Source organism: Camellia sinensis, chromosome 13, assembly GCF_055761805.1.
Source record: "Camellia sinensis isolate YWXY chromosome 13, ASM5576180v1, whole genome shotgun sequence".
Lineage (NCBI taxonomy): Eukaryota > Viridiplantae > Streptophyta > Magnoliopsida > Ericales > Theaceae > Camellia > Camellia sinensis.
In genome coordinates, this window is record NC_138973.1 from 18,446,694 (window position 1) to 18,462,310 (window position 15,617).

General features: G+C 32.5%; 2 protein-coding genes across 3 annotated transcripts; one reads left to right on the plus strand and one right to left on the minus strand.

Moving 5' to 3' along the window:
- Positions 1–658: 658 nt before the first annotated feature.
- LOC114310989 (uncharacterized) lies at positions 659–4,203 on the minus strand. Its single transcript, XM_028257083.2, has 4 exons — positions 3,900–4,203; positions 3,395–3,768; positions 1,873–2,128; positions 659–1,269 (listed from the first exon to the last, which is right to left on the minus strand). The coding sequence occupies exons 2-4, from the start codon at positions 3,704–3,706 to the stop codon at positions 875–877; spliced, it is 963 nt and encodes a 320-aa protein (XP_028112884.2). The 5' UTR covers positions 3,707–3,768; positions 3,900–4,203; the 3' UTR covers positions 659–874.
- A 5,680-nt stretch (positions 4,204–9,883) lies between these two features.
- Positions 9,884–15,013, plus strand: LOC114285401 (uncharacterized). 2 transcript variants are annotated; one of them, XM_082903457.1, is made up of 5 exons: positions 10,243–10,274; positions 10,355–10,461; positions 13,446–13,974; positions 14,111–14,342; positions 14,438–15,013. In XM_082903457.1, the coding sequence occupies exons 3-5, from the start codon at positions 13,456–13,458 to the stop codon at positions 14,905–14,907; spliced, it is 1,221 nt and encodes a 406-aa protein (XP_082759583.1). In that variant the 5' UTR covers positions 10,243–10,274; positions 10,355–10,461; positions 13,446–13,455; the 3' UTR covers positions 14,908–15,013. The 2 variants fall into 2 exon arrangements, with proteins under 2 accessions (XP_082759584.1, XP_082759583.1); XM_082903458.1 differs by lacking the exons at positions 13,446–13,974; positions 14,111–14,342; positions 14,438–15,013 and adding exons at positions 12,098–12,424; positions 12,515–13,381 and having other exon boundaries at positions 9,884–10,274.
- Positions 15,014–15,617: the final 604 nt, after the last annotated feature.

Sequence of the window (15,617 nt, forward strand, 5' to 3'; positions counted from 1 at the left end):
AATCTAATGTTTGAAACATTCATCCTATAATTTCAAACATTATTGAAATCTGATGAACATTAGATGTTTGAAATCTAATGTTTGAAACATTAATCTGATGTTTGAAACATTGTAATGCGACCTTTCAGTCTATAAGAAAATTTTTAGGACTAAACAGTGTATAAGTTATTAATTTGGGATTTATTGGTGCATCCCCCTTTTTTTATTTCAAAAATTTGTGTCAAGTATTTGGTATAGATTTTATTTATAACTAATGTACCAGAAATGTATACAAGATTGGTGAATCCTATGATTCAAATATGAATAATGCTACAGACCTTAAAAATTCTATCAAAATTTCTACCAAAGGTTTCACATACGCGTGAAACCTACACCATGTGAATCACACACGCATCTAACACAGGATAAAATTTTTGATAAAAATTTTAAGATCCCTAACATTTTTGTTCAAATATATAATTGCCATCAAACATAATTTAATAATAAGTACATCTACAGAATGAGATTCATTATGCTCAGTTTGATTGTTATTAATAATAACAACATGATATTATTGTTGCATTGATTTATTTATTTATTTTTTCCCGATTATAGTACCAAACAGTATTATACTTTCTTCTGTAAAAACAAGCACAACTACCAGTCTACCACCAACAAATTACATAACCTTTCTGAAAGGGCTTTTGATTTGAAATTCTCTTGATAAAAATTTTGTATTGAGTTTTCTGTTTTTATGAAACACTACACCCATGGAAAAACTACAAAAGGTCATCTGTCTTCAAATCAGCACCACCCACATCCCGCTCTGATTATTCTGCGTTGGCAAATGAACAACCAAAGGTATCCTCGTATCAATGTCAAACAAAAAGGGCTCTTAACGTGCCGGCTGCTGGTTATAGTGATTCTTCTCTTTCTTTTTCGCAGCAGCAAGTCTTGCACTTCTTGCAGCAGCCTCTGTGGCAGCAGCTTTGGCGGCACTGTCCAACTCTTTATTGGATTTCTTCTTCTTTGCAGCAGCAATCTTCTTTAGCCGCTCTTTTACATCAACAGCAGATGCATCTTCTTCTCCTCCCTGTTCGGTCCCAGCAGTTTCCTCCGGTGCATTGGTGACGTCTGAGCTGTTGGCTTGATCTTGCAGTTCCTTGACCTCCTTGGAAGATTTATCCTTCTTTTTCTTTTTCTTTGCACTTTTGGACTCTGAAGGTACATTCTCATTCTTTTCACCAGCTCCTACTCCATTTGTCTCTCCATCTTTCTTCTCTTTCACATCTGCAAATGCAATCAAACACATCTTCCTCGTTCAGCCACAAGTAAAATAGTAACCTAAAAGTTTTATAAATGAAATCATTTTGAAGTACAGAGTTTAAAAGCCTTAACACCAACAAATTGTAGTCACTTCCACACAAAAAAAAAAATATATATATATATATATATATTACTTGGTGGAAAGTATTAAAATTCATTTTAGAATGGTATCATGCAAAAATATAGAACACATGAAGTCCACATAACATAAGACAAAGGACTCGGCACTAATATTTGCAGAAGAGCAGTCTTCAAAGAATGATAATCACTAATCTAAAGCTCAAAATCAAAGAAAAGGTGATGATAGTGCAACTATACAAACTATAATTTCAACCATGATTTTGGAGTTGAGAGAGAGAGACTTCAATTTTAATTGCATAAGTCACCCTTTGATGATGAACTACTACTTGGGAAAATATGAATAATTGAATATCAACAAGATTCAATCCTCACGCTATAACAAACTCGAGTTTTAGGTTGCAAGAAATATTAGTCCTAATTGTAGAATTGAAACAATTAGAGATGAAAATCAAATTTTTATGAGCCAAAAACTGATTGCATAATTACCTCGCGACTCATCTTGGGCATTATCCACATTTGGGGAAACTCCAAAATCGGCCAAAAGAGCCTCGAGTTCTGCAAGCTCCTTTTTCTTCTTTTCCTTCTTAGAAAGCTGCCTTTCTGCCTCTTTAGGTGCTGAAGAAACTTCAGAGGCCTTATTCACCACAGGCTTGGGTTGTACTGGGACTTCTGGTTCTTGGTCATGCTCTTCATCTGCCTCCTCATCACCCTCATCAAGAATGTCTTCTTCACTTTCACTTTCCTGTAATTCGACATCATATTTGAGCAATAGTTTTCCAAGACTCGTCATTTTTTTAAACCAGCTATTAATATAATGCCACAAGTAAAAAACATATAAATCCTGAACTGCTCAAAACCAGGAAAACTTTACTCAACTCAACGAGTCAATGTCCTTAATACTCAGGGTCGCTACGTGGATCCATCTCTTCCAAACCAAGAAAATATTAAAAGATAACAAAACACCTTTAACAAAACAAACGAGAATAGAACTATTAATCAAGAAGTAAAAGTCATAATTAATATATGTATATGTGTATTTATATTACAGGGTAAATCTGCATCAGATACAAATTCTAAAATTTTACACAGAAGGCTTGTTTCAGTCAAGTATCACAATATTAATTGCCGAATGGTCTCCAATTGATAGCATGAATGCAAACAGAAATTCTACCCCATCTTCATTCTTGGACCTTGCTTCTTAATATTGTGAAAACAGCTTCCAACTTTTATGACTACATCACCTACGCATTGAGATAGAACCAACCCAAGCCAATGATTCTACCTCAACAAGCAATCATCATTCTATAGAAACTACAGTACCATTGTCAAATATGGTGCAAACCTCAAATATTATGGCTAGAAAATCATTCATAAAGAAATTATTGTTTTGTCAAAACTAAAGCTTCATTTGTCTCAATGGAAAATAACGAATTAAAAGCCCATCCTCTGAACATAAATTGCCTAAGGTCATTAACTCAACGAAGGTTTACTCTATCAATTTCTTTTGATGAACCAATTAACATCAATTTCAGCAGCTTTACATAATTGTATCAAATAAACTATTATAAGATTTCAATTCTTTTACACACTCCCCATTGCGAGGATCTATAATACTTGTGTCCTCCTCACAAACACAGTTCTCCTTTAAGCAACAAAGGGAAGAAAGAGGCAACCAACACAACACAAGTAACCAACACAACACAAGTATACCATCAATACACCATCCTAAAATTGATGCAATTGGAACCTTGAACACAGCTAAATGAATGGTGCATAACATTTCACAAGCTAAGAGTACTCAAAAACAACTAATAAGAACACTAACTGAAGATGATGTAATAAAATCTTCATGTTACAATTCTACCAAAATCATACAAATAATAGATGAAATCCCAAGAAACGAAAAACAATATACAGCACTGTAATGTTGCAACAGAATTTCATAGCATAACCACAAAACTACAATAATCTGATTGAATAAAGAGTGGAAAAGCATTCATATACACACCTCAACATGTGCTTGATTGTCCTTAGTCTCTTGAGATTCCGACGAACCCCAAACCGACTGAGGCGGTGCAGTGGTGGCATAGTAATCATCATCATCCTCATCATCAACATCTGCCCACGATTTCACTGTCAATGGTGCTGGAGCCCAGAAAACCTGTGGCTCAGACTCTTTCGATTTTGATTTCGAAGAACCCTTACTCTTCGAAGACCCACGATCCTTATCAGACTTCTTCTTCTTCCCAAGCGCTGCAAACACGTTGGTATTGTTAATCATCAACGACCCTTCATCCCTCCTATTTCCACCACCCACCATTTCTCTTTCACTTCCAAACACGTCACAAAAACCCAGAAAATGTCTTTCAAAACCTGACCCTCCTATATAGCGAAATTTCACAGTTTTTCAGATAAATCAAATCAAAACCTTTTATTTCCAATCCAAAAAAGCTTCAAACAATTAATGTAAAATTTTTGAAAAATAACAACAAAAAAAAAGATCAAAATTTTACTCCGAACACTGATAACATTTATGCCAAGGATTGTTATAGAGACTTCGATTTTGCTCTTCTCTCTGTTTTTTGTGCGAATTTAAAAAATTGGTATGTAATTTACAGGACTAGAAACGTTTGACAGATCAGAGGTTTGATCAAATTAGTGAGAATTCACGCTATATAAGAAGGGAATTAGGGTTCTGATGAGGTAGGGTTTCGAGTACCTGAAATATATATATATATATAGAGAGAGAGAGAGAGAGAGAGAGAGAGAGGGTCGGTTGCCGTGATACAGATAACACAATGGGAAAGAAATGAAAGCGAGGCTTATATATCTGTGGTTTTAAGTAAATAGGACTCAAAAAAATTGTTTTTGCGAATTAGCCCCAAAATGTTTCCAAATTTCATATACGTCCCACTAATTTATCACTACTAAATGATCCCTAATTGTGTAACATTGAAGTTAGATCCAACATAATAAAATATTTGATATATTAAAATTTAACATTTGTCAGACGTATCATTATGAGTGATTTTTAAGAGTGATAAATTAAATGATAAATTATGGGTTATATATAGAAAAGACTATGGTACATGTTATAACTAAACAATAAAATGACATAATTTTATATTTTTTAAGTTATAACTAATTTTTTTTTAAAAAAAAAATCATAATCAAATACAAAAAAGTCAAAGTCAAAATCAAAATCTCAAAATAATGTTATAACTAACGAAAATTAGTTATAACTAAAGAAAAAAATGACATAACTAAATATTCATATGGTATATGATATGATATGCATAATAGAATTTTTCTATATATATAGTGAAATTCTATTATGCACACCTCATACCATATGCACCTTTAATTGCGCTATTTTCTTCTTTAATTATGATCAATTTTCTTTTTTAATTATGACATTATTTTAATTATAACGCATGAATTATTTAGTTATGTCTCATGTTGTGTTCAGTTATAACATTTTTTCTTTTTTTTAGTTATGATTCAAAAAATTAAAATTATATCATTTTTTTTTTACTTATAAGGCACATATGATATGTATTCAGTATGCACCATAATTTTTGTGTGTGTATATATATATATATATGGGATTCACTATTTGACATGATATATATTTATGAAAAGGAAAATGAGTGGGAGCATTAATTAGTGCTATCACTAATGATGTGGCACCACCATCAATGATTTGATGTTTTGACTTTGATGTTGTATTTTTTTTTTTATTGAGTGTTATGTCATTAGTGATCTTTTTAAAGCTCCAAAATTAATGGTCTCTGTCATTGTTGTTATGAAAAATAACATACGAGCCCACTTCTAGATCCATGATCCATTTTCTAGGCTGTCAACAAGAAAATTCGTTAATAATTAGAAAATAAATGAAAGAGAGAGTGAGTTGACGTTTATGGGAAGTCAGGCTTTTTGGTTTTTTTTTTTTTAAATTAAAATAGTTAATAAAATAAAATATCACATTAAATCATAATCGTTTTATTTTTTTTCTCACAACTATCAAATCAACTATCATAATAATAATAATAATAATAAGGGTAAATTACATTTACTTCCCCTGATATTTTTGACAAATACAGGGACTTCCCATGTGATTTGAATAATTATAGTAACCTCCCTTACTTTACTTGACAATGTCAACATTTTCCTTTCTGTCAAATTGTTCCAAACGGTGTTACTTTTTCTATAATAAATTACCTTATTGCCCTTCCTTTTGAAATATTAAAAAATGTTTTTGAATTTGATGATAGGTTTGGAAGAAACAAACAGTGTTTGGAACAGTATTTTTGGATTTATTTTTTAAAAAATATTAAAAAATGTTTTAAAAATTTATTTTTATTTTAAATATGTAATTTTTATTTAAATATGTTATTTTATTTTGTAAATATTTTAATTTTTTAAATTTTAATATTTTAAACTCAAAACACAACTTCACACTCGAATCATAACCAAATACATAACTAAAAACTCAATTTAAAAATTATTTTCAAACCTCATAACCAAACACATAACTCGACACTCTACACTACTTTCAAAACTCTATACTCAAATCGCAACCAAACGCATAATAAAAAAATTAAAATATTTAAAAATATATTTATAAAATAAAATAAAATATTTAAAATAAAAATTATATATTTAAAAAATATATTTAACATAAGTTTGTATTTTTTTAAGTTTGTGTTTGGTTATGAGTTTTGAAAATAATTTTTGAATTGAATTTTGAGTTGTATATTTGGTTAAGACTCTATGAGTTTTGAAAAAAAAAAATGAGAATTCTAATTAGAATTGTGATTCTAAAAAAGAACTAAACATGTTTCTAAAAACAATCTTTTTTCGGAACATGTTTTTACTCAAAACTCAATTCAAAAATTATTTTCAAAACTCTTAACAAAACTCAATTCAAAAATTATTTTCAAAACTCTTAACCAAACACAAACTTAAAACTCAATTAAAAACTCTTTTAAAATAAAAACCATATATTTAAAATTAAAAAAATATTTAAAATTTTTAATATTTAAAATATTAAAAAAATACAACACATAGATGTATGAAATATAATGCACATTAAAATAAATAAATAAATATTTAAAATATAAAATATTTACCCTAAAAAAATAAATTCAAAAAATTTCAAAATTTATAAGCAATAAATTTTTTATTTTCAAAACTCATAACTCAAAATACGGCTCCATACTCAAATCATGATTCTAAAAATAATTTTAAAAAATATATATATTTTTTTTGAAATTTTTTTCTTTTAAAATAGAGTTTTTGAAAAACTTGGTTTTGAGTTTTGAAAAAAGTTTTGAGTTTTGAAAAGAGTTTCTTTTAAAATAGAGTCTTAACCAAATACACAACTCAAAACTCAATTCAAAAATTATTTTCAAAACTCATAACCAAATACAAACTTAAAAAAAATTATTTTTTTATTTTATATGTATATAATTTTAATTTTAAATATTTTATTTTGTTTTATAAATATATTTTTAAATATTTTAATTTTTTTGTTATGCATTTGGTTACGATTTGAGTGTAGAATTTTAAAGTAGTGTGAAGTGTCGAGTTATGTGTTTAGTTATGAAGTTTGAAAATAATTTTTAAATTGAGTTTTGAGTTATGTATTTAGTTACGATTTGAGTGTGAAGTTGTGTTTTGAGTTTAAAATATTAAAATTTAAAAAATTAAAATATTTTCAAAATAAAATAAAATATTTAAAAATATGTAAATAAAAATTATATATTTAAAATAAAAAAATATTTTTTTTAAAAATATTTTTTAATACTTTTAAAAAATAAATTCAAAAATACTATTCCAAACACTATTTGTTTTTTCCAAATTTGTCCTCCAATCCAAAAATATTTTTTAATATTTAAAAGGAAGGACAATAAGGTACTTTATTATAGAAAAAGTAACACCGTTTGGAACAATTTGACAGAAGGGGGAATCTTGACATTGTGAGGTAAAGTATGAGAGGTTACTGTAATTATTCAAATCGTAGAGGAAGTCCTTGTAGTTGTCAAGAACCTCAGGGGAGGTAAATGTAATTTATCCTAAAATTTATATAACACTTAAAATGTTCCTCTAAATACAAAATAAAAGGCACTTATTTTATAATGGTCAAAAATCATAATTATTTCTTATTTTTTTTATAGTAAAAATTTATAATTTTTGTTCTTCATTTTTGTCACCTAGTTTTCCAAATGAACTGTGCCTGTCACATATTTGAGACCACAAAAATGTCTCTCTCTATTTTTTTTCCTATTCTATTTATTTTGATTATTTTTATTTTAATAACTCTAAAAGGTGTATGCAATAATATATTCAATATTCAATTAATGAGAGGGTAATTTATTTGAAAATTGGGCCGAGCTGGATCTATGGGCCGATCTGTGGGCCATAATAAGAGAGGCCGAGTAAAAGGGACTGGAAGTTAGCCCGGTCCAAGTGAGTTCTGCAGTTTGCTCGGTCATCACACTCAAAGCGGTAACAGTTAGCTCGGTCATACCATGTTGAGTCGAAGTAAGGTGGGATTTCCTCAGAACCTTGCTATTGGTTAGCTCGGTCCAAGCTTATTGTGGATAGCATGGTTTCAGACAACCTAGTTGGAATATGTCAACCGAGGTACAAGCGCAGTGAAAGGAAGAACCGAGCTAGTTGGAGCTCGGTCTAGTCTGCGGCTTTAGCATGGCCATGTTATCTCGGTCGTAACATCCAACCATGATATAACCATCTCACTTGGTTTAAGCAGTGAATAGTGTTGAAGGATAAGTATTGTCTTTCAGGAATGTGATTCGTAGGAGGACTCTACATGAAGGAGTAAGAGTCCTACTAGGATTGTGCCACACGGAACCTATAAAAACTTATAGCATCACCTATGGAGAGGTAACACAACTTTGATTCCCGAATACACAGAACTTTTGTTTATTTGTCTATTTTGTTGACTTAGGCATCGGAGGGGTATCCGGCACACACCCGCTGGTTAGCTCACGTTTTGCTGACTTAGGCATCGGAGGGGTATCCGGCACACACCCGCCGGTTAGCTCACGTTTGTGTTTTCAGGGAGTAAAGTGATGTCGTACGAAAGAGCGCAGACTTAACCAATAAGATTATACGAGAAGGTTTATTTCTTTCCCGTATAATTAACATTTTTTTTTTGGATGAGGCGTCACTGCAGTGGTGCCCCTGCTGTGCCGTTTAAAACGGCAAAACGGCACCGTTTTTTTTTTTTTTTTTAGAATTACATCAACTTCTTATTTCATTACTCAAAAAAAAAAAAAAAACCTAAATCCTAAAATAAAAAATAAATAAATTTTATCCCTAAATCTTAAAATAAAAAAATAAATTTTAAGAATTAAACATTAAACCCTAAAATTAAAAAAAATAAAAAAAATTTATCCCTAAACCATAAAATAAAAAAAATTAATTTTAAAAATTAAACCCTAAATCTTAAAAAAAAATTAAGAATTAAAATAAAAAAGTGACCAAATATATGGATAAAGTGTAATTTATCATGTCAAAAAACATAGTGAGAACATGAGAAAAAAAAAAAGAAGATGAAACTGTGCCCTTTTTTTCTTCTTCTTCTTCTTCTTTTTTTTTTTTTTTTTTGAGTAATGAAATAAGATGTTGATGTAATTTTAAAAAAAAAAAAAAAAAACGGTGCCGTTTTGCCGTTTGAACGGCACAGCAGGGGGCACCAGTGCAGTGACCCCTCATCCTTTTTTTTTCGAGCACATATTCAAGTAACATTTATGTAATGAAGAATATGTTGGGAAAAGAAAAAGAGAGAGACAGATAGTTATACGTTCAATTCTTTGGACATTTACTCATTCACATTCAATATTCAGTTTTTATTTATTTATTTATTATCATTAGAAGTTCAATCCTTTCCATTCTGAGGAATGCTACATTTATTTATACATGTCCAAATATCATTCCTTTTTTAACAATCAATGGCATTTGACCTATTATATTTTTAATAAAAATTTTAATATATGTAGAATTATTCTGTAGAAAATAAGATTAATCTGAAAATTATAAACACGTGATTTTGTTATAAATGTGTTCAAATAAATAAACAATATATATATTTTAAATTATATTTACTATTCACTTTAATATATCTATATATATAATAAAATTATGTAATTATAATTATTTACATACAAAAGTTATAACATAATCATTCAAATCATTAAAATGATGATTCCCAACAACACAAAGAGCTAAAAATATCACAAATTTTTTTAACATGGGTCCTTGAAACATGTCCATAAAAACGTTAGTAAATAAAAAATTAAATGATCAAATATTCATCGTTTTGTTAATGCATGTTCTTAAAATATTAATAAAAGTTAAAAGTATCACAAATGTTTTTAACACTTGCCTTTGTTTAATAATCGTATATTCCTACTTTTGTAAATTTGTGCCTTTAAAACATTAGTAAAAATTAAGGCTCTGTTTGGTTGTGAACTGAAATCAATTTTCAACACGTGGGCTCGCGTATGACGTTTGGATACTATGTTCAAAAATTGATTCCGCGTGTTAATTCAAATTACATTTTCAAAATCTGTTTGGTAGCAAATATCTCTTTTTCAACGTTTCTGCCTTGTTCATCATCTCCCAACTTTCACGTGAACCTCATCTAGACCTGTCCTTCAGATTTATCACGGGCGACTTCTCAGTGTTCAGATTCATCACGGATGAGTTTCAGAGAGTTTCAGAGGTCAGACTCATTTTATAAATAATGAATCTATCCAACCCGCTTCATACTCGTATCATATTTCACAAATCAACTGAGTTACGATTTGTGCGTTGCGGACGATTCTTATTACGGGCAACCAATCAACGACGACTGCGAGGTGAAATTATTCACAAAATTATTCACATATTTTGTTGTAGGAAAATTATTTGAAAAATTCATTCTAATTTTTTTTTTCAGGTCAAATTTATCAAATTTATTGTCGAATTCGACGAGCAAACAGTGGCTCGTTCAATCAGTATACACATTCCATCACCGGCGATAATTATTCAACTCCCACTAATCTGGTAAATAAATCCTTCATCCTTCATCCTTCGTCTGTTATCTGTTATCTGAAAATGATTTCAAACGAGTCGATCAACTGTTTCAACTTTTTGTTCTTCAAAAATAGTGTAAATCATTCATCTGTTATGTATAAATGATTTTGGAGAAGTTGAAATCAGTTCGTAAATGGTTTATCAGAATTTGGTATGTCGTATTTTCCATTTCAGATCGGTTGTTATTTGAAATTATGAACGGTTTGAACCTTTCTTCTATCAAATGTATAGTGGCAGTGAACATACACACCCGGCAGGTCGACCACGCGGTCGACCACGCGGTCATCCCACCTCTCTGCCGCTTTGTCTTCCACCTTCCATTCCTGAATTCCTGAATGGTTTGAACCACTGGTCCTCCCTGAACTGTTTGAACCCACCGGCTTTTTTACTATTTTTTTTCCTTAATTTCAATTAACAACCAATACTAATTTGTTTTGAATTCAAATCAATATAACACAATGTTAAACACATTATTAAACATTGAATGTTAACTAATTTTTTTTGTAAAACATTGTTAACATTGTGTTTTTTTTAATTAAGCTTTTTTTTTTTTACATTGTTAACAACCAATATTAAATTTTTTTTTATCTGATTGTTAATTAAAAAAAAATTACTGATTTCTTTCCTACTATTTAAACACAATGTTAACTGAATTTTGAGGCTTTGAGAGCAAAGACACCCCAATGTTAACTGAATTTTGAGGCTTTGAGAGCAAAGACACCCCTAGCGCTGGCACACACGGTTAAAACCAGGGATAGCTAGTGTTACATTACCATTTAGACATATATATGTCTATATTTATTTATTTATATGGTAAATAAGATTTATACAAAATATAGTAAAGTTTTTAATTTTTATAGCATTTCATTTTTTATTAATAATTTATCATTCATATGAATATGAATTAAAAACGAAAAAATAATAATGTTATCTTTTTTACATTAAAATATTTTTTATTTTGATGTTATGAAAAGATAAGTCAATATACTTATGTTAAAATTAATTATATTTTTTCATAATTTTTCAACATATTAGAATATTTATGTATGTATTTTAATTTTTTATTATTTTGAGTCATATTTTAATTTATAGAAATAAATAAATAAAATGTTCATACCATACTTTTGTTTTGATCGAGTTCATACCATACTTTACCCTCCTTTTCTTTCTAGTGGTTGAAATTACATTTTATAGAATTAAAAAAAAACGGTTTAGCGAAATTTTTTTTATGCAAAATTTTTTTTGATAAAACAAAAAAATGTTTTTTCCATGACTACTTGCAAGGGGTCGTTTGGGACACAGGAAAAAAAGTTGGTTTTGGGTTTATAAAAGTCGATTTTTTTTTATTTATTATTTGTGGTTATATTTCTGCTATCTGAATTTTTTTTTTTTTTGTAATTATATTTCAGCTATTTAAATTCAATTAATCTGCTACGTACTTTTTTCCTTGAAATAAAATAATCTGTACTTTTTCCTTTATCTGTGTTCTCCTTCAAATCATTTTGCACTGTTATTGTTGTATATCCATCGCAGTGTTCTTTAAAATACTTTGTTCTGCTTGTATATTCATCCCAAACTAGTTTAAATATAATTTGTATATTTATAGATGGATGGAAATAATTCCGATGACAATGAGAACACCAAAATGTGGACGCCCAGAATTGAAACGAAATTAATAAATATGTTGAGAGATGAGGTTAGAAACAATCAAACAACGGGCCGTACTACTTCATGGACAATTAGGCATTGGAATCATTATGCAAATCAGTTGCACAACATATATGGATTTCGGTATACAGGTGTTAAGGTGCGCCAAAAATATCAGCGCTTGAAAGCTGATTACCAGACATTCAAGCGACTCCAGGCACAAACTGGTCTGGGATGGGATCCTATTATAGGCACTGTTGTTGCACCCGATGAATTTTGGGATAAGGTTTTCCATTAATCTGTACTATTTTCTAATTTTATTTTAAACGTTTCATGATATACACAATGCTTAATTCTTGTTTTGTACTTGTTGTAGGCTAGCAGAAATGTGAAGAAGTTTAGGACAAAAGGGTTTGAATATTTTCAGGAAATGGCAGAAATTGTTGAAAATTGTTGTGCTACAGGGGCCCTGTCTCGTGCATCCACACAAGGACCCCTTGACTCAGAAGAAGAAGACGACATGTTAAATAAATTTTGGAACGTTGATGCTGGTGGGAGTAACGTTGGTGGGAGTAATGCTGGTAGGAGTAATGCTGCTGAGGCCATTCCTGTTGACTTATTCGGGGATGAGTATATAGATCCAGCCAAGGGCAAAAGTCACAAGAGAGGCCCTGCAACCAGCCAGACTGACAGTGGCCGTTCCAAAAAGTCACGGTCAAGTGGGTTTGATGATGTGTGTGCTGCTTTCACATCCTATGTACAAGCCAAAACAGGACATTCACGTGCACGAGAACATGAGACTGAGGCTGTAAGTGCAGGTGGTGATGATTATTCCCTTGATGCATGTCAAGATGCATTGCTTGAGCTTGGGGACATACCACCGTTGCAGTACGTTAGGGCACTGACACTGTTCAAGGATAAGGAATGGCGAAGGTTTTTCATGCGCACTCCTACCCATTTGCGCCTAGCCATGATCCTCGCTTTGCAGTGAACTGAGATTATCCCTGTTTTGCTTGTGTTAGCAAATCTTCTTGGCTGAACTGTTTGATCATTTCATTATCCCTGATTTGGTTTTAATTCTTATTTTTTTCATTCCATCATATCCTCTTTTCTTTTCTATGTTCGTATGTTTTTTTTTTTTTTAACTTTTAAGTGTTTTCTGTTATATTAAAACTATGGAAGTTATTATAATATGACCATGTGTTAAATAAATTTTCTTATCCTCTGAATTTTACTGTTGCACGAATAACGCTAACTGTTACTGCATGAATAACATATTTTATAAGTATGCTTTTACTGTGATGTAGACAAAGGCATATGTCATCCGACAGAGAAAACAATACAATGGAGCTCTCATCAGAGGAGGATGAGGTTGTTGATGATTTTATGGATTTCTTGATGATTGCTGTAATGCATGACCATATCAACGCGTCAAGTAGTCGCCGACCGCAGCGAACGTGTCCATTCAGAGGTGATGATTATATCTTCGGCCTATTAAATGGCCATCCAGAAACAATGATGAACGTTATGCGAATGGATGCACAAACATTCATTTTATTGAAAGACACTTTACTCCATAATGGCTTTATGGATACTGAACATATGCATATAAGTGTGGAGGAATCGCTTGGAATTTTTTTATACACTTTTGCACAAAATGATCGCCATCGAATAATGGCAGATAGATTTCAACACTCAACGGAAACAATTTGTCGGCACATAAAAATTGTTATGCGGGCATTGTGCAAGCTTTCATCATCGGTTATCAAACCACGTAACCTAGAGGACATCCCAGGAAAAATTTTAAATGACAGGCGGTTTTTTCCCTGGTTCAAGGTACGAACAGTGTGACTGTCCTGTAAATTTGTTCATATCCATAAGGGTTAATAAATATTATTATTTTTTAATTATGAAAGTAAAATCAATCAGTTTGTTTCGCTTTTAATATCAAAGGCTGATATCTGTCAATTAGGATTGTGTCGGTGCTATCGATGGCACATTGGTGGATGCATGGGTCCCTGCTTCAAGACAACATACATTCCGCGGTCGAAAAGCAACGGTATCGCAAAATGTACTCGCAGCTTGCAACTTCGATATGTTGTTCACATTTATTAATTCTGGATGGGAAGGTAGCGCTCACGACAATGCTATTCTGGTTGACTCTATTACACGAGCTGATCTACAGTTCCCACACCCACCCAATGGTGACTGTCCCTGAACAACATACTGTATATTTTTTTCCTTGGCTGTTTTTATATATATTAATTGACAGAACTGTGTATTCATTATTTACATGTAGGCAAGTACTATTTAGTTGATGCTGGTTTCACGAACATGCCTGGATTTCTTGCTCCATTTCGGTCTCAACGATATCACTTGCAAGAGTTTCGTGGCCATCGTTATGCAGGACCTAAGGAATTGTTTAACCATCGACATTCGTCATTACGCAACGTCATAGAAAGAACATTTGGTGTTTTGAAGAAGCGCTTCCCAATATTGCGGTCCATGCCAAATTACAAGTCTACACGACAAGGGCCTCTCGTGATTGCATGTTGTGTCGTGCACAATTGGATCCGTTTGCATGCAGTTATGGATCCATTATTTATGGAAGCTGATAATGAAATGGCCGCAGAAGCAGAAGCAGACGGGCTTCCTGGAGACCAACCTGACTACGTTGACATGTCACAACATGGGTTAACGTCCCAATCGAACGTTAGGGATGCAATTGCTACTGCTATGTGGCAAAATCATGTTCACCATGGGCACTGAAGATAATGGTTTTCTTAGTACATGTGTAGTTAAATATGTTGTTCATGCAATGTGTAATATGCAAATTTATGTATAGTCTACCAAAGACAATTAAATATGTTATTAATATGCAATGTGTTTCTTAATAACTTTTAGAAATAAATATGTTGTCATTAAATTAAATGTGGTGGTGGGTGGTGGGTAGTGGGTGGTGGTGGTGGTGGCAGATAGGTGGTGGGTGGTGATGGGTGGTGGTGGCAGGTGGGTGGTGGGTGGCGGTGGGTGGTGGGTGGCAGGTGGGTGGTGGGTGGTGGGTGGTGGGTGGTGGTGGTAGGTGGGTGATGAGTGGTGGTGGTAGGTAGGTTGTGGGTGGTGGTGGTGGTAGGTGGGTGGTGGGTGGTGGTGGCAGATGGGTGGTGGGTGGCGGTGGGTGGTGGGTGGTGGTGGCAGGTGGGTGGTGGGTGGTGGTGGCAGGTGGGAGGTGGGTGGTAGGTGGTGGTGGCAGATGGGTGGTGGGTGGCTGTGGCAGGTGGGTGGTGGTGGTAGGTGGGTGGTGGGTGGCAGGGGGGTGGTGGGTGGTGGTGGTAGGTGGGTGATGGGTGGTGGTGGCAGGTGGGAGGTGGGTGGTAGGTGGTGGTGGCAGATGGGTGGTGGGTGGCTGTGGCAGGTGGGTGGTGGTGGTAGGTGGGTGGTGGGTGGCAGGGGGGTGGTGGGTGGTGGTGGTAGGTGGG